A 25123-nucleotide genomic window follows, 5' to 3' on the forward strand; every position below is an offset into this window, starting at 1 on the left:
TTTCCACTAATTTTATTAAAAATCCACAGGGAGCCACTGGAGAGGGGCTAAAGAGCCGCAGGTTGCAGACCCCTGGGATAGATCGTTGGGCAACGAGTCTCGCGAGACCTTTTGCAAGTTTTTGCAAATCTCAGATCAGATTTTGCAATTTGCGGGTTATTCTCCAAATAAATATGAAATAGTTTATTAGTTTAATACAGAAAACGTTATATTTGTAGAATCAGTCAAATGTATATTATGAAAAGAAACACTACTATATCTTTGACTGTATTACGATTGTTACTTAGGCAACAATGACACGACAAACAACGAATGAATGAATATGGTGTAGGCCTACTAGTCATTGCACTCATGTTGACTGAAGAGATGCTTTGTATAAGACCGAAAAACTATAATATTCCACGTTTCACAGCTTCTCCAAGTTGTTTTTACTCATCCTCTGGCTACTATTTGGTTGGAGAAATCCACTTAATACGCAGCAGAGGGCAGTGTTTCCATTCGGATTTCAAGTGGCAGTCTATAATAACAAACAGTTAAAAATACAGAACAAATAACAGAATACGGATAGATTTTACAACAGGAATCAAATGAATCACTAGAATAAGTCATTTCCAAGTACTGTGTTGTAAGTTGGTGAGTCCATCCTGTTAATATAGCGCTTTATGATTGTTGATGGCTAGTCTAGCAGCTCTATTTAGGTGTCAGTGATGCAACAAAAATCAAACAAACATTCCAATTCAACAATGAAACCTCTGATAGCTTTCTTTGTCAGCACAATTCACAGATAAAAGTGATATATTAGTTAATAACCTGAAGATTAACAAGAAAAAGGCTTACATGGGTGTAAAATGTGTTTTATTCATCACAAATAAAACAGTACAAAAGGAAAAGTTTTGAACATGAGCTTGTACAAAAAAAAATGTGCCATTGTGATTATAAAGTGGATGGTGGAACATGAAATGCATTAACCCTCTGAGACCCGACTTTACTGTCTTTCAGAGGCTGTAGCAGGTTCAGGAAAAACTGGCACGGCCATTTTCAAAGGGGTCCCTTGACCTCTGACCTCCAGATGTGAATGAAAATGGGTTCTATGGGTACTCCCCTTTACAGACATGCCCACTTTATAATAATCACATGCAGTTTGGGGCAAAAATCATGCAGTTTTTTAATGCAGTATAAATGTGTTATTTTCGCTTATTCTAAAAATTTTAATAATTGAATATTTCTGCATCTCCAAATGTCAAAGGTTTTTGATACCAGATCACAGCATGGCTTTTCCTATGGTGTTCCTCAAGGTCTTGGTGTCTTAATGTGGTATTGTGGAGGCATTATTGATCATTTTTATCAATTCTCAAGTGGTAAAAAAATGGTTAAATTTAGCACCAAATCTGTGTAACAAATGGTATCAAGCCCAAAAATGTTTGCAAAAATGTATGAGACATAATATAGCATGGCGATGACCATCATATCATATCATAATGTTCTAAGATCTTATACACTTTCACAATTTAATTTAACTAATTATTTATTTTTTATTTCTGATTTATGACTAGAGCAACTTGACACACAGTGCTGAGCTGCATCTCAAATTAATCTCCAGGTTCCCAGCTTTCAGATGATGTACACCACTTCTATGTGACATCTACTGTTGACCTGCTACCTCCCCCTAAAGACCCCCTGTACCCCCTTAAAAAAGACTAAAACAGGTCTATTGTGGGTCTCAGAGGGTTTTAACATCAAATGTGTCTTTCATATTATGCACTGTAAAAAGTCTAAATCATGGATAGACTGAACCTGAAATCTTTCTCCTATAAATCATGGGTTTCTTTTCTGGTTATTTTTAAATCTGGGCGGGCGATTTGGTCGTATTGAGACATTTTCATGTAAAACAATAATAAAATAAATGACAAATTACAGTAAAAGAAAGAAACAAGGACAAACATCTGACAGAGTGAAAAGAACAGTGAGAACAGTTCTCTTAATGGTTATGTTGGAGAGAAAGAGATGTTTTTAATGTGTTTGGTCAGTGCTGTATTGGGGATAGTGACGGCGTGGACAGAAGTGTTACGCTGCTGGACAGGTTCCAACGCTGACCGCTCCGCTGACCAGAACAGCTTTGCTGAAGCTCACTCGGCTGTTATTGATGGTCAGGTTCCTCATGCAGCCCACGTAGGCCTTCCTGGTGGCGATGCCCTCTGGGAGGAAAAGATCTGAGAGGTGGAAGAGTGCATTAGAAGGGTGTCATGTTAGTATAGGATAACGGGAGACAATCAGAAAGGTGTTCACCTGGAGCTCCACCAATGAACACTGGCTTCTTGATGTCTGTGGAGCTGGGGTTCAGAGGTCCCACCACATGGTTGACCTCAGAGTCCACATCCAGCTGGACCACATTGGCGTCCCGGATCACTAAGACCAAGAAGGATAGAATGCATCACTTTAGCCAAAACACTCTACAGAATCAATAATCAAGCTGTAAAGAATGAAACCAAAGCCCTGTGGCTTACTATTGTGGGTCTTTTATTATTTATATCTCTTTATCCCAGTGGTGGAAAAAGTGTTCAGATACTTTACTTAAGAAAAGTAGCAATACCACACTGTAAAAATACTCTGTTACAAGTAAAAGTTTTATATTTGAAAGCTGACTTCAGTAGAAGTGCAAAAGTGTATACTTAAGTGCAAAAAGTAAAAGCACTCACTATCTATGCACAATATTTCCTTCCAGTAACAGGATTATAAATATTTGAATGAATTAACATGTAAGCAGAATTTTAAAGAACACTCCACCTATATTACACATAAGGATCATTTCCTCAAAGAAAAAGCTCATTGTTAGTGCTACAGCCTCTGAAAACAGCTGTATAATTTCTTCTACGGCTGCTGGAGGGAGCTTTAAAAACTCTGATGACATCACTATGACATCATCAATGTCATCTTCACTTTGACTTGGAGACTGCTACTGAGATTTATAACAGAAAACCTGTGTTTCAAACTGTGAGCAGGGATTCTGAAAAACACAGGCATTAAGCTTTATTGGAATGCCTAGTTTCATGTCAAAAAGGCACGACTGAGTTGCATTGGGGGAAGTGTAGGATCTTTCTGGAGCTTGACCTATATCAAGGTCTAAACATCAAGACATTCTTCATGGTTAACTTTTTTTTTATCTGCCTCTCGCAAATTGACAAATTCTATGGAAGTACTAAAGTACCACCTTAATATTGTAGCTGGTGGAGGTGAAGCTCATTTTAATATGTATACCATAGTATCCAATTTATACCCAACAGTATATTGTATATAATCACATAGATCATATTTTCTAAATTGATCATACAGTATGTTTTGTTTGAAAAAAAACTTAATTTGAATAATTTCAATGAAGTAAATTAATGACAATTAAGTATCTAAAATAAGTACAAGTACCTCAAATCTGTACTTAACGACAGTATATAAGTAAATGTTCCTAGTCCGCCACTGCTATTTACTACATAAGGGGTGAAAATGCAAAGGGAAAATCGTGCATAAATAAATAAACATTTAAAAATAAATATAAAATAAATACAAAATACATGCAAAAATAAATACAAATAAATAAATGCAAAAATAAATAAATACATTTAAAAATTTGTAAAAATAAATACATAAATAGATAAAAAGGGAAAATTAAACAGAGTAAACAAATAAGGGAATTAATACAAAGATAAATACATAAAGAAGCTAATTAAAACAGAAATATCAATTTATGTTTGATGGCAGTGTGAAAACAACCAAACTGAATTTAATATTTTCATGTGAATTCTCACCAGTGATTCTGTGCCAGTTGCCGGCACACAGACCCTGTCTGGGCGACACCTTTGTGAAGAACTCATGAGACCCATCGTTCACCAGAACCACCACCTGGAAACACACACCAACACTGTATCCGTACTTTTGAACAGAATAAAAATGTGTTTAGTTTTCTGGATGACTGAGCCAAAGACTTACCGCCCCTTGATGAGTGTACATGGTGAAATAGCCCTCTGCTGAGCGCACATGCAGTAGTACTCCAGACGCCACACGGGGGCGCACCTCCATCACCAGCTCAAACCTCAGCCCCAGGTCAAATGTTTCATCTGAGGGAGAGAAGCAGAGAGAGAGCAAGATGAAGGGAGTTCTGTACTGTATCCACTCTGGGCCTCACCTTTTCGCCACATTAATCAGCCATGTTTTCTCTGTGGTGCGTGCACGTGTGAAATTACTCCACTCGTTCAACAGCTGCAGCTCCAAGTTCCTCGGGGCCTCCACCTTCCCCCCCCATCCTCTACTCTCCCCCCTCTCAGCAGAGACACAATTTCACCCCAGTTGCACCGAGGGTATCACATTCCCTCCACCCAACCAAACTCTCTCTATGCACACGGGATGGTGGAAGACCAGAGGGACTAGTGAGTTAATCTCCTCTAAATCTAATGAGCCATGTAATATAACAGATGTTCAGTCTGCAAACAGTTGTAGCTCCTGCCTAATGTACTGTAACTGGTGTTACATTTGGGAAAAAGGAGTGCACAAAATCAACACTGTGCATTCATACAAAATGTAGAATTTTCCATTCCAAAAACTAGTAGTGTAAATGTACCCAGCACGACATATCCTCCGTCCTCTGAGAAGTATGTTCCCGCCTCAGAGAGTCCCTCAAAGCATGGAGTGACCCCATAAGTCTCTGCCACGGAGGACAGCCACTGCCCATCGAGCTGGAGGTTCTTCAAACAGCCGGTAAAGCTGTATGCAGAGTTTCTCTAAAGGGACACACATGGAGACGCATATCAGAAGGTTACATCAACATTATGGGGCTATTCTTAAAAATTACAAGGGTTTATAATTACAAGGTTTTCGCAAATTGCGAAAACGTGAGCTAACTGGAATCAGTCGCACCAGAGGATGTTTTAAATTTAGATGACTGTTACCCATTTTAAACGCTTGCTGTCAGTGCTACATATTGCTCCTTTAAAAAATGAGGATGCCCTCCTGTTGAGTTCTAAAGGGGGAGAAGGTCACAATGGTGGTTTCCTGCCGTCTGTGGGAACTCAGCTGAGCAGAGCAGGATGTCTGCTGGTATGACCATACTGGAATACACCAAAGGCTCATGAACTACAGAGATTTGTTACTATTTTTATTCAGCACTTACAGACCTTGATGGAATATTCATGTGTTTCAAATGACCCATGTTGCGTATGTTTTTATTGTTAAATCTCTTCCACATACCTGAATATTCTTCTGGGCTCTCTCTGGAGGAACTCCTCCGACATAGAGCGGACTGCTGACATGCCAGGAGACGTTGCTTCCCGGAGCTCTGTCTTCCAGCACCGTGAGCCCATCAATTATTAACCGGCCCATACTGCCATCACGGATAAAAACAACCTGCAGCGGGAGAAGAGAGGAGGTCGTCACTGTAGAAACTGTTGACACATAACTAAACATGCATCCACCCATGCATACGTACTGTACAGTATTGACAGGTGGAATAAGTTCACGAGCTTACATTGTGCCATGCGCCGTCGTTGTATTTCTCCTCGCTCTTGATTTTGACCCTTTGGTCTGCCACGTTGAACGTGTATACGAGCTTCCCGTGGGCCAGGAAGAGAGCCATGAAGTTGTCCTCTTGGACATCAGATACATAAAAGATGAGGCCGAAGGATGAGTGGGTCTTCAGGGACAGGGAGAAGTGGGACCTGGGAGGTGGAAGGTGCATTAAGTCATGCGTGCAGAAGACACAAAGAAGAAACCCTTGAAGGAGTGCAGAGTGAGCACACGAATGCACTTGACCTTGAGGTTGCTTGTAAAGAGTTCTCGGGCTGTATTTGAAGCTGTCTACTACATACTACTGAGGAACACAGTATGCAGTATACAGTACATACTGCGTTCCTCAGTAGTATGTAGTATTAAACAGTTAAAGTGATTTATTTTGCAGTATGCTAGGCCAGGCTTTAGCCTTTAAACCAGCTCTTAAAGCTGCAGTAGGTAGAATTGGAGCAAATATGATTAAAAAAAAAATCTGAAATCTGAAAAAAATCATGTGTCTCTGTGTCTGCCGGAATTCCTAATGGCATCTGCAAGATTTCACAGACCGGAGGAAAACAACCAATCAGAGCTGATCTGGAGTCTTGCCGTCTCTGAGCCGGCTATCAATCACTCGCAAACTCCGATCAAACGGTCAAACTAGGCAGCGCTGATCAAATATGAATCAATATTCTGTTACTGTAACACCTATTTCTCTCCTCTAATGTTTTCAGAATCATCTTGTAGTGTACTGTTTAGCTGTAAAATGACAAAGTTTGTGACCCGGCAGCCATGTTGAGATCTGTTGAGGAAATACCAATCACCACCCACCAGCCGGAGCACAGCCAATAGGAACACTCTCTTTCTGAAATGACCTGTGATTGGCCAAAGTCTTCTGTCACGAGCTAGATTTTCTAAAGCCTGAAAACAGAGCCATGAGGAGGTGCAGAAGTCTAGTTTTCTCTCAGAATACTTGAATTACAATATGCTGAAAGGTTATTATGGAAATTTTGCCCAATGATGCCAAAAATATACTGCCTACTGCAGCTTTAAAGCACTGGACAAAAAAGCAAACTTATAACACTACTGCAGTATTATCAACAACTTTGATACTTTTGTTTGCATACTGCATAATAGGTGCTACATTTTGGACGAATCAGTACGTCGTGCTAGTATAGGATGAGGTTTCGACTACAGCCTTGGTTGGACATACCTCTCAGAGAGGGAGTCTGGCAGGTCTGTGTAGTGCTGCCTGCTGTTGGCGATGCCGCCGTAGTGGAAGGCTTGGCGGGTTGCTCTGGGACTCGAGGAGAGGTAGCAGGGCTCGATGTTGGGCTCTGATGGCTCCTGGTCATCACTCCTCACTTCCATCAGGCCCAAAGGGAGGCTGGGCTTCTCCCTGCTACCCTGCAGGATTTATTACAGCGTTTATTGAATGTTAGGATGACGCAGATCATTGCAACCAAATGAAAAAGAGATACAGTAGATGTGTTCCAGCACTCTATTTGTTTTACCTTCTGTGATTGGTTCTGTTTGGCTCTAGAAGTGTGTTCTCGGTGCCTTGACAGCAGAGCAGCAGGGGGGCGCTGGACTGGACAGTCCTGCAGGGACGTCTGGACCTTCTCTGTGTATCGCTGGAAGTCCTCGGGCTCGATGTCCCGGTCCTGTCTACAGGAATACAGGTAGAAGGAGTGACAGTGAGGGAGTGCAGGAATGCTAAACATGCTGCAGAGACGCTCTGAACACACTCTCCAGAAGTGTTGCAGTCTGCAGAGATATGACGGGGACCATTTGGACTAGTATAACCTGCAGGATAAATAGCATCCCCTCTTCCTCTAGGCTGTAGTGACTGTTCAGTGGTGTTTTACCTGTTGATGTAGGCGTAGCTGATGCAGCCTGTGAAGTTCTTGAAGCTGCTGCTCGGAGACCCTCCGTAGTAGAATGTCTTTACAGACGAATCTGATGAGGACCTTGTGGCAGATGACGGACGTTTCTTCTCCTGCTTGTCTTTGTCGTCCACCAACAGTGAGTACCTAAGGTGAACAGTTCAACCAGTCACTCATTAAATGACACTTTCTTTAGCCCCGTTTCCACCGCAGGAACCTTCCCCTGGAACTAAGAAACTTTTGAGGAACTCATTGCGTTTCCATCGCAGGGACCAGGGTCTAAATTAAGTTCCGGGGACATTTTCCGGGGTCTTTTTAGCCCCCCAAAAAAGCCCTGGTTGGGGGGTAGTATTTTCTGAAAGTACCGTAACTTTCAAGATGGAGTTTGCAGGGATTACTGTCACTGATTGGTCAAACACACACACAGCGCCGCTTCAACTGTGCCGCTTCATTCATAATACAAGGACGTACTCTAGTATCGATTTAGGACCATTTCAGAATAAGGGGGGAAGAGCATTTCTCTTTTTAATAACATTCAAAGTAAAGTTAGGCTCTGCTGTCGGCTTCCAGACTCATTAAAATTAAAATGCCTGATCTTAAAGCAACCTGTGTGTGGAATTTTAAAATGTGTGACTTTGGTGCCTCCTAGAAGTAGATAAAAAAAAAGACACACCACGTCTCTTAAGCCAATCCTACTCTGGGGCAGTGAGAATGAAGGAGCTGAAAGCAACACATAGTCTGCATTTTTATTACATGCCAATAGACCAAACTGAAACTTTCTACAACCAAATACAATTCTTCAGGAGACTCATATGGGTTAAACAATCGAATAATCCTGCAACTTAAATGATGCAGATGGTAGAACTGCTCCTTCTAAGAGGAGTTTTGTTCTCTCCGTGTGTCTAAATTTAAGTCTAACGTCATTCGGTTGAGAGGAAACAGGATGCAGAGATGGCTAAACTCAAAACCCAACACAGTCATGCACTAAAGACAGCTGTTGGCAGGACGCCGCAGCTGCGAAGCTGAACACTTACTTCTGACTGTTTATCGAGGCCACTAAGAAGTGTGTCCTTCCGTCATTGTATTGTTTCTTGTGTGATTTAACTCGCGTGCCTCTGCAGTTCAGCACCACGGCTCCGTTCTCCACAGAGATGCTGAACTCATCAGACTGAAGTGGGAGAAAATAAGGTCATAGATGTTACATAGCAGAACAATTACACCTGATTACAAAAACAAGGTACATTTTTGATTAATGATACTTGAAACTGCACTTAAAAACTCCTTTTCCAAAACAATAATTTGACATTTTGCATCATATAACTTTCTAAAATGTGACTTTTTTCCATGAGTATTAGTAAAGAGATTAGTGTGTATACCTCGTCACTCAGATAGAACAGGAGTCCGCCGGGCTGCAGCGTTCTAAAGTTGAGTCCTCCCTCGAAGTTGTCGAAGGGTGAAATCTTTGCTGTGGATCCCAGGTAGCTCTCTCCAGTGAAATAAGCTTTACGGGACATCTGTCAATAAAAACACATCTCACTTTCATCACCTATTACCTTTCACTCTCCGCTCAGTTTACGCTTCACGAATCCCCCAATGGGAATATATCTGTCTGACTGTGAGACACTCTTCATCCATATTTGGCATTGGTTCTAGAGAGGGAAATATACAGGGAGCACTTACAAAGGATTCCTCAGGGCAGCCGCTGCTGATGCCGATGGTGCCAGGCTCCTCCAACAGATTGAAGTCCTTTTTCTGGAACTGGAAACCTTTCACGCAGCCTTTCAAGCCTACGACAGCAGCCAGCTCAGGCCTGTGGTGATACACATACTGTCACCATCTTATCGGGAAATTCTGAGCTGCACTAGACACAAGGTATCTATATAAAAGACATTTTTCTTATGCTGCCAAATTGCAAAGTGGTTAACCATATTTAGTAGGGGTGTAGCGATTCATCTACTACATCGATAGGTACTCGGCAAGCTGACCTTCATTTGTTGTTCATTTTTCATGAATTTCCAGGCTGTAAATATGTTTATTTCTACTGTAAAGTTGGGCATCTTAACATGGGGGGGGGGGGGAGACTCACCAGCCTCAAGTGGCCATTTGAGGAACTGCAGTTTTTTGGCACTTCTGTGTTGGCTTCATTTCTCAGACCCGGAGGCTGCCGCTAGCCTGAGACATGAATGCTAATGTTGCTCTATGTCTGCTTGATAAATGACAACTGTTTGCTAACACATTCGCTATAGCAATTTTATAAGTTCATGCCAACAGCCTACAGCTTGTTTCAGCAGCTTCAACGGCAGTGAGCGAGTGTCTCATCCGGAGAAGTCCTTTCTAAAATGAAATACGTTGCTCTAAGCTGTCACTTTGGGGCTTCCAAAGGGTGACGCAGTTCATCTTGAGTGTTTGAGTGAGAAACATAGCCTACTGTAAATGCAGTTCCTGGAAAACAGACCACTGTTGTGTTGTAATATGTTTGGTAGCAAGTATATTTTACTCACATGGATTGGAGAATGCTGGAGGGAGCCCCACCTATGTAGATATCTGAGAAAGGCAGTGTGGTTTTCGGATTCTCCAAAGATTTAACATGGCTCTTGTCCACCAGGAGGATAACCTTCTTTGACTGATGGTAGATCACTGTCACCTGTGCAAAACGGCCCAACACGACAGTTACAGCAACACACAACTCATTCACAAGTTGAAATTGTCTATACCCAGCTGAATGAAAAATCTACCTCATGATATCGTGCATCATTTATTTGCAGCTTTGGTAACTTATCCTCCATAAGTTGTGGCCCTTTGCTGAAGCCAAAGTCGTACATTAGCCGCAGGAAGCCATTCTTTATCTCTAAAAGGAAGAAATTAGCCTGAAAAGAAGGAAGTTAAAATGCATTAGGATTTGCCTATGACATTTCAGCTATACATTGAACAATGACAACTCAGTATGCTTCTATGCTCTATTAATTTAGTCTAGAAAGAAGAAAATGTGATATCACATGATGAGATGTACTGTATATTTAATGTACAGTATATGTGGAAATGTTCCACTGATACCCAGCCTCTCAGGCCTGGGGTCAAATAAGGGGTCACACTGACACTGATATATTTACCAGATGGTGAGTTTATCTGGATATGGTAAAAAATAATTTTAGACTTTTGATTATTTTTCAGTGTGAAAAACTCTTTCGGACGTTTACTACCCAGTAATGCAAAGCCCTCCTGCCTAACTCTTTTATATTCTCTCTGTACACACATCACATACCATAACTTGACGTGGACAATTACTATTATTATTTTTATCAGGGCTGTCAATCGATTAAAATATCAAATTAATTAATTTAACTGGATCAATCACACATTTTTTATCTGTTCAAAATGTACCTTAAAGGGAGATTTGTCAAGTATTTAACACTCCTATCAACATGGGAGTGGGCAAATATGCTGCTTTATGCAAATGCATGTATATATTTATTATTGGAAATCAATTAACAACACAAAACAATGACAGATATTGTCCAGAAACCCTCACAGGTACTGCATTTAGCATAAAACAATATGCTGAAATCATAACATGGCAAACTGCAGCCCAACAGGCAACAACAGCTGTCAGTGTGTCAGTGTGCTGACTTGACTATGACTTGCCCCAAACTGCATGTGATTATCATAAAGTGGGCATGTCTGTAAAGGGGAGACTTGTGGGTCAAGGGACCCCAGTTTTTCCTCGCCAAAATTTAGAGTAAGATTGGAGCGTTATTTAACCTCCTTCCCGACAACCTTTGGTTTTCTAGTTTCATATGATACCCGTATCTTCACTCTCACTTTAAAACTGAGCCCGCTACAACCTAAAAAAACGCCGGTTGTGTTAATGCCTTAAAGAAATTAGTGGCGTTGACTTTGACAGCCCTAGTACAAATCCTATACCCTGTACAGCTGAAAAAGGAAAATAAAGTAATTGCATGAAAATGTATATATTGTAGTCTACTGTTGTTGATGAAAACAAAAGAAAAATTAAGTTACAAAAAGAAAAGAAAAAAGTATTTTTGTGTGAGGTTAAAGATTTAAAGAGTATTTAGACTTACCCCATTAACCATGAGGAAAAGGACACCGTTGTTGTCAACAGTTCGCACTGAAATATCAAATCTTGTGACAACATTAAATTTGCCCCTCCTCTCAATATTATTGATGAGCGCGTAGCCCGTTCCATCAAACAGGTAGCTGGCAATACGACTCTGGGAAAATGCCAACTTGTACCTGAGAGCAGAAGGAGAAATCTTATGTTATACATTTCTTAAGCAATTTATGCGATGAATTCAAAATGCAGAATGTTTCAACATCTCGTTCAGGTACATCCCTTATAATTCAACACAAGAAAAAGTATCAAATGAGAAGGCTGGATAATCAAATGGAAAAAAAAATGGGCAACTCCTATTTGTACCTCTAAAGTACAGTATCAACTATCAAGAAAAATCAAGAACTTTTAAAAGCTTCTGTATATACAGTATATATATATATATATATATATATATATACACAAAGCCCAGTGAGTGGCTGGTTGGGATGAGGGGGGGTGTACTGTACCTGGAGCACGGTGTTGATGTGGCTTCATCCATTTTGTGAGTCTCTTTGAAATTGTATAGACTGATGACGTCGTTGTTCAGCGAACCCAACTCGATGCAGCCGACAAAAGGAGCAAGACTCAGCGGAGGTGGAAGCTGGTTCATTAAAAACAAAAATACAAACAAACAAAAAAAAAACCACGTCATCATTTAGGAAAAACCAGAGGATTAAAAAAGGATTTATTTGTATTAAAGGGCGGGTCAATGTTAATGTTAATTCACTGACTATAAGAATGTATACTGCAGCAGCGTGCAGAAACCTACTTCAGGTACATGGGAAAATAGCATTTTGACACTAAAACATGTGTACTTAAGGAACACCACTGGGAAGCTACAGAATGATATAAAAACCTAAATTTTTTTTTATAATAATAGACCCGCCCTGCAAGGAATGTTTGTGAGAGGCATTACCCTGACATCTGGTGGGACGCCACCAACAAAGAACACTATATCCTTGGGGTCGATGTCAAACAGCGAGTCAGTGCCTGGAGCTTCGCCTTTCTGGATGAACTTCTGCTCGTCTGTGGAGCTCTGGCTGGGGATGGTCAGGAAGACTTTTCCATGTCTGCCCAACCTGCAAGCAACGAGCACAAAGGAGCACGAGTAATCAGTCTCACACTCCACAGGATGACCTTCAAGTTTTATTTTATATCTTTCATTTAGTTGATTGAACATATTGACATTCCAAATTCATTCAAATCATAATTGTTCAAGAACATTTGTTCATGTGACAAGTTCTATTAAATCACTTGGTAAACAGTTTATTAATAGTTATTTTACTTTTAACAAACAACAAAATGATAATCAGTAATGTTTACTAGTTATTAGTAATGCTATAAATTATGTTATTTTAACAGTTTACTGTTGCACACATTATAACAGTTTATAGACTATGTATATAAGTATTTCTTAATTATTAAGATATTATTTGTAAACCTTAAAGAAATTGTTTGTAAACCATCTATACACATTACATAGATAGGTATTTGTAACACTTCATTAATGGTTAATAACTGGTTTGTAAACCGTCTATAAACATTATTTGGATGCTAATATAAAGTTGCAACGCATGATTATAATATCTTGTTAAATGGTTAATAAATACTTTGTAAAGCATCTATAAACATGATTTAGCTAGAGAGTTAATATTTTGTCAATGTTTAATAATTGGTTTCTGGTCCATCTATCTATCTGTGTAATGTTTATAGATGTTTTACAAATAAATGTCTCAAAGGTTTACAAATCATTTGGTAATCATTAACAAATACTTAATATAGTTTATAAAATGTTATAATGTGTGCAACAATAAACTGATAAGAAATACCTTATTAATGTAATCAGAATGTAATTGTTACCGTCTCTTATCAGCTATGATACAATATAGAATTTATAAACTAATTATTTCATATTACACAAAATAATGATAAAATTACAGAAATTATAGCATTACTAATAATTAGTAAACATTATTAAATATCATGACATTGTTAATAGTAAAACAAGGCAAAAGTGAGCATGGCTCACATACCCCCGCTCACCACTCGATCCCTACTAAAGTAGGGTCAAAGGTTTTGCCCTTTTGGAACTAATGGAATTAGTCTATTGAGCACAATCTAGCTTGTTATTATCAATCATTTTGGGCACCCTGGACTTCTAACCCCCAAAAGGCACAACTAGACCACACTGTCAACCATCATACCAAATTTGAAGTTCCTAAGTTAAATAGTTTCCGAGTTCTGCTCCGGAAACGAGGACGGACGGACGGACACACGGAGCGCTACATACCCCTGACTGCGTTGTCGCGGGGGTAAAATAATAATCAACTAAGTATAATCAACTATCAATTTACAATTTATAAATGATGGTGGTTATAAAGTGTTACCAATCACTTGTATGTTACTTGGGCGAATCTGTTTGTGCGAGTGATTCTTGTATAAAGCCCACAGATTACATCTAAAGTTCATTACCTCTCTACTTTGATGTAGTTGAAGACCGCGGGCCATTGGCTGACAGGCTTTGAACCCAACGGGATCTCAACGTCTTCACCCCCGAGGTTGTAAACGTACACCAGGTTGTCATTCTTGATAGCCAGTCCCATGTAGTCTTTCCTACCCTGTGAAGAAAAACAACAGCAGAAAAAAACAAACCCTCATGGTGAGTTCATTCCCTGTTCATTTTCCCATCACGCCACTTGTTTTTGTCAGAAGTTTCCAACAGGGAAATGATAATACGTCATGTTATTTAACCTTGAAATATATAGTGGCTTGAAAAACACAAACATCCTTCATTTGAGACTACCTACAGTGCTCACGCTGAGGCTATTATTCAACGCTGAAAAGCCGAAGACAAACACCGCTGCATAGATTACAGTGGCGGTGAAATCACCATGGTGAAGTAAAGAGAACAGAGAGGCCTCACGTTGGCTAGCTGCACTGTTTCTGTGCCCTGGTGGGCGGGGGGGTAACGGTATTTATGTAAATGAACTCCAACTTTGAAGGCACATGTCAAGTAAGGTTGAGACCCCTCGACTGCACGGACCCTACGCAAGTGAATAACAGGGAGTCTTAGGGGATTTCCTACTTGGATCGGTGATAACAAATACACGCACACCTAGTATGTAACCACAATAAATATAACAAAAAGAGATAATGTTGCATTATGTATGAGTGATTATGTAACTGTAATAACTGGGATATATATGCACATTACAATTTGGATTCAAAGTTCTTTTGCTCGCGCTGTCATTATGGACTGAGGATCATTAAAGGACTTTTTTGTGGATTTTGGATAGAGATCACAAGTTTCCTACGGATTGCTCAGTTTGGCAGTTAAGGAAGGATTGCAACGTCCATGCAACAATTTCCCTCTCTCTTCCCCAACAAAAAGGACTGAATCAGGTTTCTAAAATCTTACAAAAATTATATTCTTAATCGATAACCAAGTATATCCAATTCATTATAATTAATCATGTTTGAATTACATCTGAGCTGTATGCTTTGCCCTGCCTAATTATACAATAAATTCATTATCTGAATTTAAGCAGATAAAATTGTGGACATTGGCTTTGTGTCACTTCTTAAGAATTGTGGTCTTTAGTGTATAGTGTGCTTAAAGGTCCCATATTGTAAAAAGTGAGATTTTCATGTCTTTTATATTATAAAGCAGGTTTAAGTGCTTTATAAATACTGTTAAACTATCAAAATGCTCAATATACGGAGAAATACACACAGCCCATATTCAGAAATTGTGCGCTGGAAACAAGCCGTTAGGATTTCTGTCCATTTGTGATGTCACAAATGTACAATATTTAGACCATTACACGGTTTTAAACATAAACATTCTAAATGTGTCCCAGTTTATTTCCTGTTGCAGTGGATGTGAATGACATCAGCTGACAGGAAGTAAACATGGACCCAAGCTGTTTCCTAGCAACGCAATTCCGTTGCAATTCCGTTGAAATGCACTAAAACGAAGCGTTTCAGACAGAGGGTGAATACAGGTATATTAAGGCAGACAGCATGAGGAAAATAAAGTTTTTTTTTAACATCACAGCATGTAAACATGTTCTAGTAGAAACACAAAATACAAGTATGAACCTGAAAATGAGCACAATATGGGACCTTTAACACCTTACCTGGTTCCTAAAGGTTACTCTAGTCAAAAATTAATATAAACAGACTCTTTGGACTTGCTGTACAAGTTTCTTAATTTCATCCTAGCACTGTACCAAGTGCTCAGATTATAGAGGAGAGCTGCCGTTAACGGGCGTGGCCGGTAACAGTGCTTAGCTCCAGGGTTATTCAGCCAGGCGTCCGGACGTAGGCAGTTAGAAGCTAGGCGTGTCTCCTCGCCAACAGCTTAAACAGTTTTCAGCTAAATTACTGATTGTGTAATACCGACACAGAGCCCGACACCCGGACCCTTTAATCGGAGAGCTGGACTAAATACTTCCTGAACAGGAGTATAAAATTGTGGATCTAACACACACACATACACACACATGCACTATTGTCACAGGCGTCTCTTGGAGACCTTTTGAAAGGGCAACTGTGCGCTTTCAAAGCCATTCCTGCCTCCACGATCACAACAAACTATTCATGTCCTACAAGCTGCTCCCTGCCTTTCATCTCTGCCCCGGGCCTCTGGGTGCAAGTTTGTCAAGTTTCGTCAGCAGATCTGGGCCACCCTAAAACCTCCTCGCTCACTAGCTTCTATTCGACACATACAACGGGGAAGAACGGCCAGGACGTACACTTTTCCTAGAGTTGTGAGCTAAATGTGCATGCATAGTTGTTCCACACATGTGCTTTTACTTGATGTAATGGCTCCCATCTGTATCAACTTAGCATTCCTCCTGGTAGGCATTTGTTTTACAGTAACCGATTACCCTAAAATGGTAAATCAACCAAATTAGTTTTCCCTGCATTCCTCACATTTCTGTCTCCCAGGTATAAGATGAAACGGTCCTCTATGGGATCCTTGTCAGGGTCCACTCTTATGAACAAGCTGATGGACGTCACTGTCTTCAGGTCTTCCAGGTTGCTGTGAGGATGAACCTCCACCGAGGACTGGCCGTTGAACTTCATGGACACTTGGACCTGGAACAAAACAAACCAGAATGACTTAGAGCTCATGGTGAGACGACACAGTCTCACGGCAGTTCGTGAAATAGACGCTCTGTAGGACATGTATACAATGTATTTTTTGTGCTTTTTCCTACTCTAGCTATATGTGATGCACGTGTCAATTTCCGCTCCAGTCTTTTCAAAATAAAACTACTTAGTTAGGTTTAGGAAAAGATGGCAGTTTGGGTTAAAATAACATCGGAAGTGCCGTAACTTAAGTACAGAAGGTATGTAACAAATAAATCAACTTTGACATGTGATTTCACACGGGACACGAACATCGGTCTCCTGAGTGAAAGTTCTGTGTTTCTCTGATCCACCTATCCACCCAAACATCCTCCCTAATGGCATGCTAATTACAACCTACTACATCCATGGTATCGCATAATACTTCGCTAGATGTTAAGTTGACTGCAACGTAATATTGTCAACATGATTCATGAGAACACTATTCATAAAGTCTGTCTCACATTTGATCATGTGATCAGTTATAGTTGACTAATGTATGTAGAGTTGCCACCGTAGGAACAGTGGTTACATAACCTTCAAAATGAACCACAACCGAACCATGCACACGTCATAGGTGCCATCCGGTACATAACAAATAGCACTACACCCCCTAGTCCTAAATCAACCATATTGTAAGCATGTTCAAAATGATGAACTAACCTTCTTGGCCACACTCCTGGCTTGGGCTATAAGCTCTCTGATCCTCATGATGTTGGTGGTCACGTTGTTGACGGGCTTCTTCTCCTCGACCACCTTCAGCTTGTCCAGCAGCTTGGGAACGAGAACATTCAGGTTCTCCACTATCATTGAAAGAGAGCAAAACAAGAACTTAAACAGGATAAAATATACAAAGAAACTAGCGAAAGTGGACAAAGCCAAGAAATATGAACAGGGTTTATACGTTCTGGAGTTACTGTTAAATGGTATTAAAAATGGTGATTTCCCACTGAGGAGCTTTAAAATATAAGATATGTAGGTGTTGTCGTGAACATTGCAGCAGTTTTGATACCTGCTTCCCCGGCAGACAGGACGGCCTGTTCATAAGCGTCTGTAGAGTACTCGTCGTTCCTCATGTTGTTGGCCCACTGCTCCACCTTGCTGCTGATGGGGGTGATGGTTTCAAGGACCTCTGCTGAGCGGTTGAGAGTCCCCTCCGCCACCTCCAGGGTAAACTCCAGTCGCTGTGGTGTTCTGTCTGGAATGGATGCAGAGGGCGACAAAGAGCTAATTCTGATACTGTATGTCAAAGTCAAGAGTACTTAGTTGATGGCGAAAAAGGGCCTGTTGGAAAAGTGGCCTGCTCTCATTAAAGCTACAGTCAGTAATTTTAATAAAAAATAACTTTCTGTCATATTTGCTCAAACTATCACTATAACCGGACATTTGCACCTGAGACAGATAACCTGCGCTCCTAATAGAGAGGCGAAGTCCCTCCCCTTCCGGTGTACCACCATGGGAATAAATATATAAATGGAAGTCGACGGCGAGAGACAAATATTTTTGGGATCCCGTTTAAATTGCGCAACGAATCACACGTATGATGTTTGTCAATTTAAAACAGAATTTTGCCATTCAAGAAAGTCTCATTTCTTTCCGAAATAAGGTCCCATGGAGTACCCCGGAAGGGGCAGGACTTCACCTCTCTATGGCATTTTGCGCCTGAAGAAAAACAACGAAACAGAGCCAAGAAGTCCTGAACTGTTTAGCTGTAAAATAAGAAAGTTTGCTCCGGCTGGTGACCGGCGCTTGGCTTTGACTCGACTGTTTTCAACATGGCTGCAGGGTCCCAAACCTTTTCATTTTTCAGCTAAACAGCACACTACAAGATGTTTCTGAAAACATTTGAGGAGAGAAATAGGCATTACAGTAACAGTGCTTCCTAGTTTGACAGTTTTTTTTCACTGAATGTATGTCATGTAATACTGTCAGGTTATAGTGACAGTTTGAGCAAATATGACAAAGAGTTATTTTTTTTATTAAAGTTACCTACTGTAGCTTTAAACCCAATGCTTAAAATGGTCAGTTCATCTAAATGATCAAAACCAGGCACATAGCATATCTTAAAACCTGAGCAAATGAAACCAAATCTATCTGTCTATCATGTTTGTTTTTAAGTAATTTGGGTGAAACAACCCTTTAATTAAAATATTAAAAGATAAGTTTGACAGGAACTACACCTGTTGACAAGGGAAATGGCTAGAAAGCTCTGGCTAGCTCTGTACTGAACAAACAAATATGAAATTTGATTTTCTCATCCATCTGTGGGTTTGACAGCAAAACGTCAGACTGGTACTTTTAAACAACCAAGTATTGTCTCACCTGTATGAATTCCACTGATATCCTCCACTATTTCTGCAAGTTTTTTGGTGTTTTTCTCCATGGTCTCTTTGGTCTCCTCGATGTATTTCAGCTTGTCAATCACCTCAGCTTCTACCTCTGTCACAGGGAGACACGGTAAAAGTCAAAGGGACATCGGATAGTGGACACATTAACAATGATGTCTCATTCTGTGACGGCCCCATACCATTTTGTTCTGAATGCAATGAAACAGACTCCTTGAAAACGTTGTTGCTCTGCTTCACCAGGTACCCGAGCTGCATGTTGATCCCAGCGATGGCCTAAAACACAGAACACATAATGAAGTTATACAGACAGTTGACAGGTGTTACAGTCGATGCATGCTGTGTATTTCTGTGATATAACATACGTCTTCAGCTCTTTGGGATAAGTTGCGGGTGGTGAGCGAGGTGATATTGGCATCGTCGACGTATTTCACGATGTTGTTGTAGACGTTGGCGGCACTTATGGCTTTCTGCACGAAGCCGTTGGCGTCGCTCTCTTTCAGATCCCTGGTTGAGACAGAATGATAGATGTTGCAGTCTAATTTGAGCTTTTCTATGTTGTATAGCATCAAAAGTCCCAGTGCTCATGGAATTCATATTAAATTAAAGCTGCACTAATCAATATTTTTATTTAATAACAATGGATCAAATGACTAGGAGTAATGTGAAAGGGGTTGCTCGTAGTGACAAACCCACAGAGAAATATGATGCAACTCCCCCATCCCTCTCTACGTAGCATTTTAGCACCTTTCAGCTCATTGCTTTGGTTTTTGGGACACAACTTTACTGTTTGTTTGGTCCCACTGCTCTCATCAACCTAGTTTCAAGCCAACACATTCTCACTCCCAACTCATCAAATACCAACGCTTGGTCAGTGGCCCTACGCTTCAAACTATGACGCTCTAGGTATTGTTTTTTTTTCAGTGCCACAGACAGGGTAGAGAAGTCTTGAGAGATGGACTAATGCATTATTGCTTTTGCTCTTTTCGTGGGTCGGATTATTTTGTAACTAAAGTAATAAGTTTAATTCAGAAGGCTGTCTCACTCCTCCAGTTGGTTGGCCTGGCTGTCCAGCTCGTCGGCGTGCTCATCCGCCCTCTGCACCAGATCTCTGTCAGCCAGCGAGAGACGCTCCGTCTTCTCCGTCAGCTTTTGGCTGGCGCCATCGATCGCTGCGTGGTACTGGGTCACGTTCTATACAGATGCAAACACACACACACACACACACACACACACACACACACACACACACACACACACACACACACACACACACACACATTATTTAATTTACTAGTTGCAAGGACATTCCACTACTTTGCATTTATGTCCCAGTCTCAGAATCCCCTATAATGTCTGTACATGTGCTATTCTTAGTTACATCCTCAGAAATTGATTTTTTACCTTGCGATTACTCAAAGTCCAAAGTATGAAAGAGCACACACAAATGCACACACAAGCTAACATTGTTACCTCAGGCTGATTGTAATTCACAAAGTAACTCAATAGAGAGCTACTTGACTAAAAGGGAGAGCTGTTTGAGAAAACAGTTTATTCAATCTCTGGCAATCCACAAATTGCTTCCAAATCAAATTGGCCAGTTTAAGAATACGACACAGGGCTGCGTCTCAGCAATCCATTTCATGAATAAATTCAATGCAAGCCCTGAGATATTGCAGCCCCATATCACAGTCTATTAGATTATGATCCATACTCCCTCATTCAGTGAGCCATAAAGGAAACCTGAGCGTTGTTGGACAGCAGGGACCCAGACATTTCTCCATTCTCACCCCTGACCCCTGCTTATGAAACCACCACTATTGTTCCTCCTGACTCGGTCCTCACAGTCACGTAGACCTCACCTGCACCATAGCATCCACCTCAGCCACAGTCCTCTCTGTTTCAGAGATGGAGCCTCTGGCTACTTCCAGTGTGTCGTTGACAGCAGCGTGGTCTTCTGTAAGCCTCTCCTGCTTTGCCTGGGGAGCACACGGACATAAACATGATCACATTTAGCCACAATTCAAGCATCAGAACTAGGATACAGCAGAGATCGATATGAAATGAGAAAGGGATCTCCACGTTGCAATAACATGTTAAGCGTTCTAGGGCCGAGGCCGCCAAGACACCCTGAAATACTATCTGTAAATGGACAGTTTGTCATTTAGTCGAGAGTTAGATGAGAAGATCGACCACTCTTGTGTCTGTGTGTTACGTTTGGAGTTAGAGCTGGGAGGCGATTAGCTTAGCTTAGCATGAAGACTGTACGCAATATGAAATAGCTAGCCTGGCTTTGTCTCCCAATACTTCCAGTCTTTATGCTAAGCTAATTACCTCCTGGCTCTAGCTCTGTATTTAACACATGGACACGCGAGTGGTTTTGACATGATACTCGGCAGAAAAGCGAATAAACGCATTGCCAGAAATGTCTTTCTTTAAGCTAAAACGAGCACACTTAGGCCTATGATTTTCTCAAAACATTTTTTTCTAGTTTCAGATTTAAAGGTCGACTCCATCTGCGTTATTTTTAGGGGTTTTCAATGGAAACGCCAACTCAGCAAACAGCAGTGACGCAGGTTATTACAGTCAGCTAATCGATAAGGTTATGAGTCAAAGTTTGGAAATAACTGAAAGGGTTAGTTTGGATTTTTTGAAGTGGGGTTGTACGCATACTCCCATGTCTTGTGAGGTATTACGTACTTTGACCACAATGTGAATGATTAGATTTGAATATATAAGAAACACCACTGGGAAGCTACAGAATGATATAAAAAACCTCAACAAAAAAATTGATAAAATGATGGACTCGCCCTTTAAACTTAACTTTTTTTCTGCAGAATTTTGGGATACATTTTTAGCTTGTATTACTTTTTAATTACCAAGATGTAATATGATAACTGTGATATTGGGGCGTCCTGGTGGTCTGGTGGTTACAATATAACTGCAACATCCCTGGTTTGATTCTGGCCTGGGACTTTTATTGCATGTCAAATCCCTCTCTTTCTCTACTGTCAACAATCCAATAAAGGTAAAAAACTATGATTCTGAATTACTGTCCAGATATATGTTCCGTAGCTTTTAAAATAACTTCAGAAATGCCTCTACTGTATAGCAGCATAGTAATTTCACTGTATGTGCAGTGCAGGGTATACTCCTGAAAACAAGAACTTCTCTTCAGGCTCTTTTGTCATTCTTAATAGCGCTTTTATAATATAACTTTCTATACTGTTTAATAAGCAGGTTCTTCTGATAGGAGGTATGTGGTTGTTGGAGATAATGGTTTACAGTAGCCACACCCCACCTTTAATTTGACTGCATGACTGAGTATGGCACAATGATGAGAGCATTTGATTGGCTGTGGTAGCCCAGCAGTGTGCACACAGTGTGGCTGCAGCTGGTGTCGACCGGTCTGTGCTGAGGCGAGGAAGAGCCCCCAGATTAGGAGAGGCTCCATGTTTGGATAGTGCACCATTCATGGCATTGATTTACAGCAGAGACCCTGATCATGGAGATCCCCACTCCTGATAACACACGTGCAACCAAAAATACACAAACACAGAGAACTCAGCAGCAGCTGTTCTGCTGGACGGCAGACCCATAATGTGGACCGAGGCACGACGACGAGGGCCGGACCACAACTTCCTGAATCCAAATTCCAACCAAGTATGATTTTACAGAGTTTTAAATCAACAAATCCAGGGAACAAGATTAAAATACAGTATAGAAACTCAAGGACTGGGAGGTCCAGACTAGTGTTTTTGCATATTTTAACCCATTTATTACAAATCATGTGTATATTGACATTATTGCCAACCATGTTCCATGGCATATGTTTGGATATTTAGATGTTTTAATGTGTGTCCTATCTGCCAGGTAGCATAGACTGTGTTTGCGTGCCAATTTGTTTCATATGTGAGAACGGGGTGTTGAAATGGGCAGTGGACGGGATCCCACCGGCCAAAACAAAAACAGATGTTCTGGACCGGAATGGACATTTCAAAGGAGAACATACTGGCTGTAGCGTTGTTGTCGGAGAAGCCAGGCGTCGTCTGAAATCGTTCTACATACTTTTTGTGTGAATAAACAGTAGTATCTTTTCTTTTCGGATGCACTGAGCAGTAATTTACGTCGTCGCTTCCTGAGAGCCTCCTTGCCGGTTGGAGACGTATAACCATGGTAACTCGTGACAACCTCATGTGACCCAAACGACAGTTTGTGAGAATCAAAGTCTGAATTAATTTAAAATATATATATTATGCCTAGCAAGCTGAAATCTTTAACATCAACGTCAACATCCGTTATGGATGTTGTCATCACTACCGCATTGCATTGTGGGATATTTATGCCACCGTAGTTTCCAGCATTGCAATATTTCGCCAGAAATAGTATGCAATTTGAGTACTATTGGTTTAATACTAAGGTTTCAGACATACTAAAATATCTCACATATTGCTTGAGCAGTAAATAGCATTTTAGTGTCGAATTTCGGACGCAACCCCAGTATTTCAATTTAGCATGTTTCCTTAATCTGTGATGACATATAATGGTCATATTATGATTTATTACAGTAAATATATTACATATTAGTCCTTTAAAGGTGGGTATACTCTTATAGACTATAATCTACAGTCTACAGTCAATCTGAATAATGTTTGTTTAGCAGTCTACATGCTACAGTGTTTTGGTTTTCTCTCATTGAATTGGGATAAAATGAATTTCCTCTGTACAGTTATGATACTGTGTGTTGACTGTGGGCTGTATCATGGGAAAATACAGTCATGTTTCTCTGTGTAGGCTCTGGATATTATCATGGGAAAAACTATTTGTATTGCAGCATTACTGCTCCCCCCTGTGTGGGCCTCCTCCTAATGTAACAGTCCAAAGCTCCCACAGATGGTTTTGTGTTTCTGTTCTCTGCACTTAAATACCACCAGTAAAAGAATCCTGACATGCCTGGCAAACAACAACCACATCTCTCTCTCTCACACAGCTTTTTGCATGTGCAGTGCATGCTTAGGATCAGCCCTTCTTGTGTCTTTTAAGGCCAGGGAGGAACCTCGGTGTGATTGAGCAACATTGTTTGTAACATTGTGAGAGGAGATAAAGCAGACAGCACTTAGAGGAGGAACTGTAGTTCCAGTACACTCCCTCACAGCGGAGAGGAGGAAAGGCTGTGAGCTCTTTAACAGCACTGTTTTCTAATGCTTCCATCCACACTGATAAACACAGAGAGAGAAGGGAGTGTTAGAGGAGAGATGAGAGAGGGGAGTGGTGCTCAGCAGGAGTCTGTCAGAGGGGTCATGGGAAATCACCTCATTCCTCTGGAACTTGAGGATGCTGGCTTTGTTCCGGTTCTCCGTCTCCTGGACGGTGCTGGCCGCTTTCTGGAGAAAGCCCCGAGCGTCCGACAGCTTGGTGGAGAAGCGGGACAGGATCTCCCTGACAGGTGGGAGGCGGCTGTCCGTGCTCATCAACTTCTTCTCCAACTGACGGATACGCCTCAGCACTGGAAACACAATGAGAAACACGAGCAATTACTTATCATTAGTGTCACATTTGAGTGACTCAGGACTTGCTACTGTCGACACTCTGGCCAAAGCCATCGAGAGCAGCAACATATCTTATACAACGGTTTGTATGAAATCATTTCATGCGTTTTCCTACGAATGTCCAGCAACACGAGCGATCAGCGTGCCTGCGCAAGCTCCTGTGGTGTTTAGGTAACAAAATGACGTGGTTACTTAAAGGGACTCTATGTAAGAATCAGAAATTGCTTGTTAACAGCGACACCTGGCCGTTAAGTCAACGAAAGTCAGCGTCCTGTTGCTCGCGCTTGTGCTCGCTCTACATAGACATGAACGAGCATCGCTCAAAACAGTGAGGCGACACACGTCAGCTAAAAGCACAATATCACTCTATATTTCAGCTACTTGGCAGTAATGTTAGCTGACCAGACGAAGGTCTCTCCATGAATTGATGCTGATACTGTGTTTTCCTGCTTCAGTCTCCCGACCGCGGTCAGAAGGAACAGGGGAGATACCGGAGTTTTGGCCGGAGACGATAACGTTACTCGCTCCGGAGCCCCGTCACTTCACTCAGCAGCAGGAAACTACACGGAA

General features: G+C 41.0%; 1 protein-coding gene across 1 annotated transcript in view; it reads right to left on the reverse strand.

Moving 5' to 3' along the window:
• Positions 1–838: 838 nt before the first annotated feature.
• The window catches only part of lama4 (laminin, alpha 4), a 40732-nt gene continuing 16447 nt past the window's right edge, over positions 839–25123 (reverse strand). The window contains exons 13-40 of the mRNA XM_074616086.1: positions 24317–24510; positions 20867–20983; positions 20050–20198; positions 19370–19511; positions 19187–19280; positions 18982–19098; positions 17672–17857; positions 17323–17462; positions 16462–16626; positions 13996–14141; positions 12440–12602; positions 11991–12124; positions 11492–11663; positions 10148–10279; positions 9914–10056; positions 9093–9222; positions 8789–8926; positions 8447–8580; positions 7395–7559; positions 7041–7194; positions 6740–6933; positions 5510–5699; positions 5233–5388; positions 4607–4766; positions 3979–4106; positions 3798–3891; positions 2287–2406; positions 839–2210 (exon numbers count right to left, since the gene is read on the reverse strand). Of these exons, the coding sequence (XP_074472187.1) occupies positions 2065–2210; positions 2287–2406; positions 3798–3891; positions 3979–4106; positions 4607–4766; positions 5233–5388; positions 5510–5699; positions 6740–6933; positions 7041–7194; positions 7395–7559; positions 8447–8580; positions 8789–8926; positions 9093–9222; positions 9914–10056; positions 10148–10279; positions 11492–11663; positions 11991–12124; positions 12440–12602; positions 13996–14141; positions 16462–16626; positions 17323–17462; positions 17672–17857; positions 18982–19098; positions 19187–19280; positions 19370–19511; positions 20050–20198; positions 20867–20983; positions 24317–24510 (4103 nt within the window). The 3' untranslated portion in view covers positions 839–2064. The remainder of the gene's footprint in view (positions 2211–2286; positions 2407–3797; positions 3892–3978; positions 4107–4606; positions 4767–5232; positions 5389–5509; positions 5700–6739; positions 6934–7040; positions 7195–7394; positions 7560–8446; positions 8581–8788; positions 8927–9092; positions 9223–9913; positions 10057–10147; positions 10280–11491; positions 11664–11990; positions 12125–12439; positions 12603–13995; positions 14142–16461; positions 16627–17322; positions 17463–17671; positions 17858–18981; positions 19099–19186; positions 19281–19369; positions 19512–20049; positions 20199–20866; positions 20984–24316; positions 24511–25123) is intronic.

The sequence above is a fragment of the Sebastes fasciatus genome, chromosome 18 (genome assembly GCF_043250625.1).
Source record: "Sebastes fasciatus isolate fSebFas1 chromosome 18, fSebFas1.pri, whole genome shotgun sequence".
In the NCBI taxonomy this organism is placed as follows: domain Eukaryota; kingdom Metazoa; phylum Chordata; class Actinopteri; order Perciformes; family Sebastidae; genus Sebastes; species Sebastes fasciatus.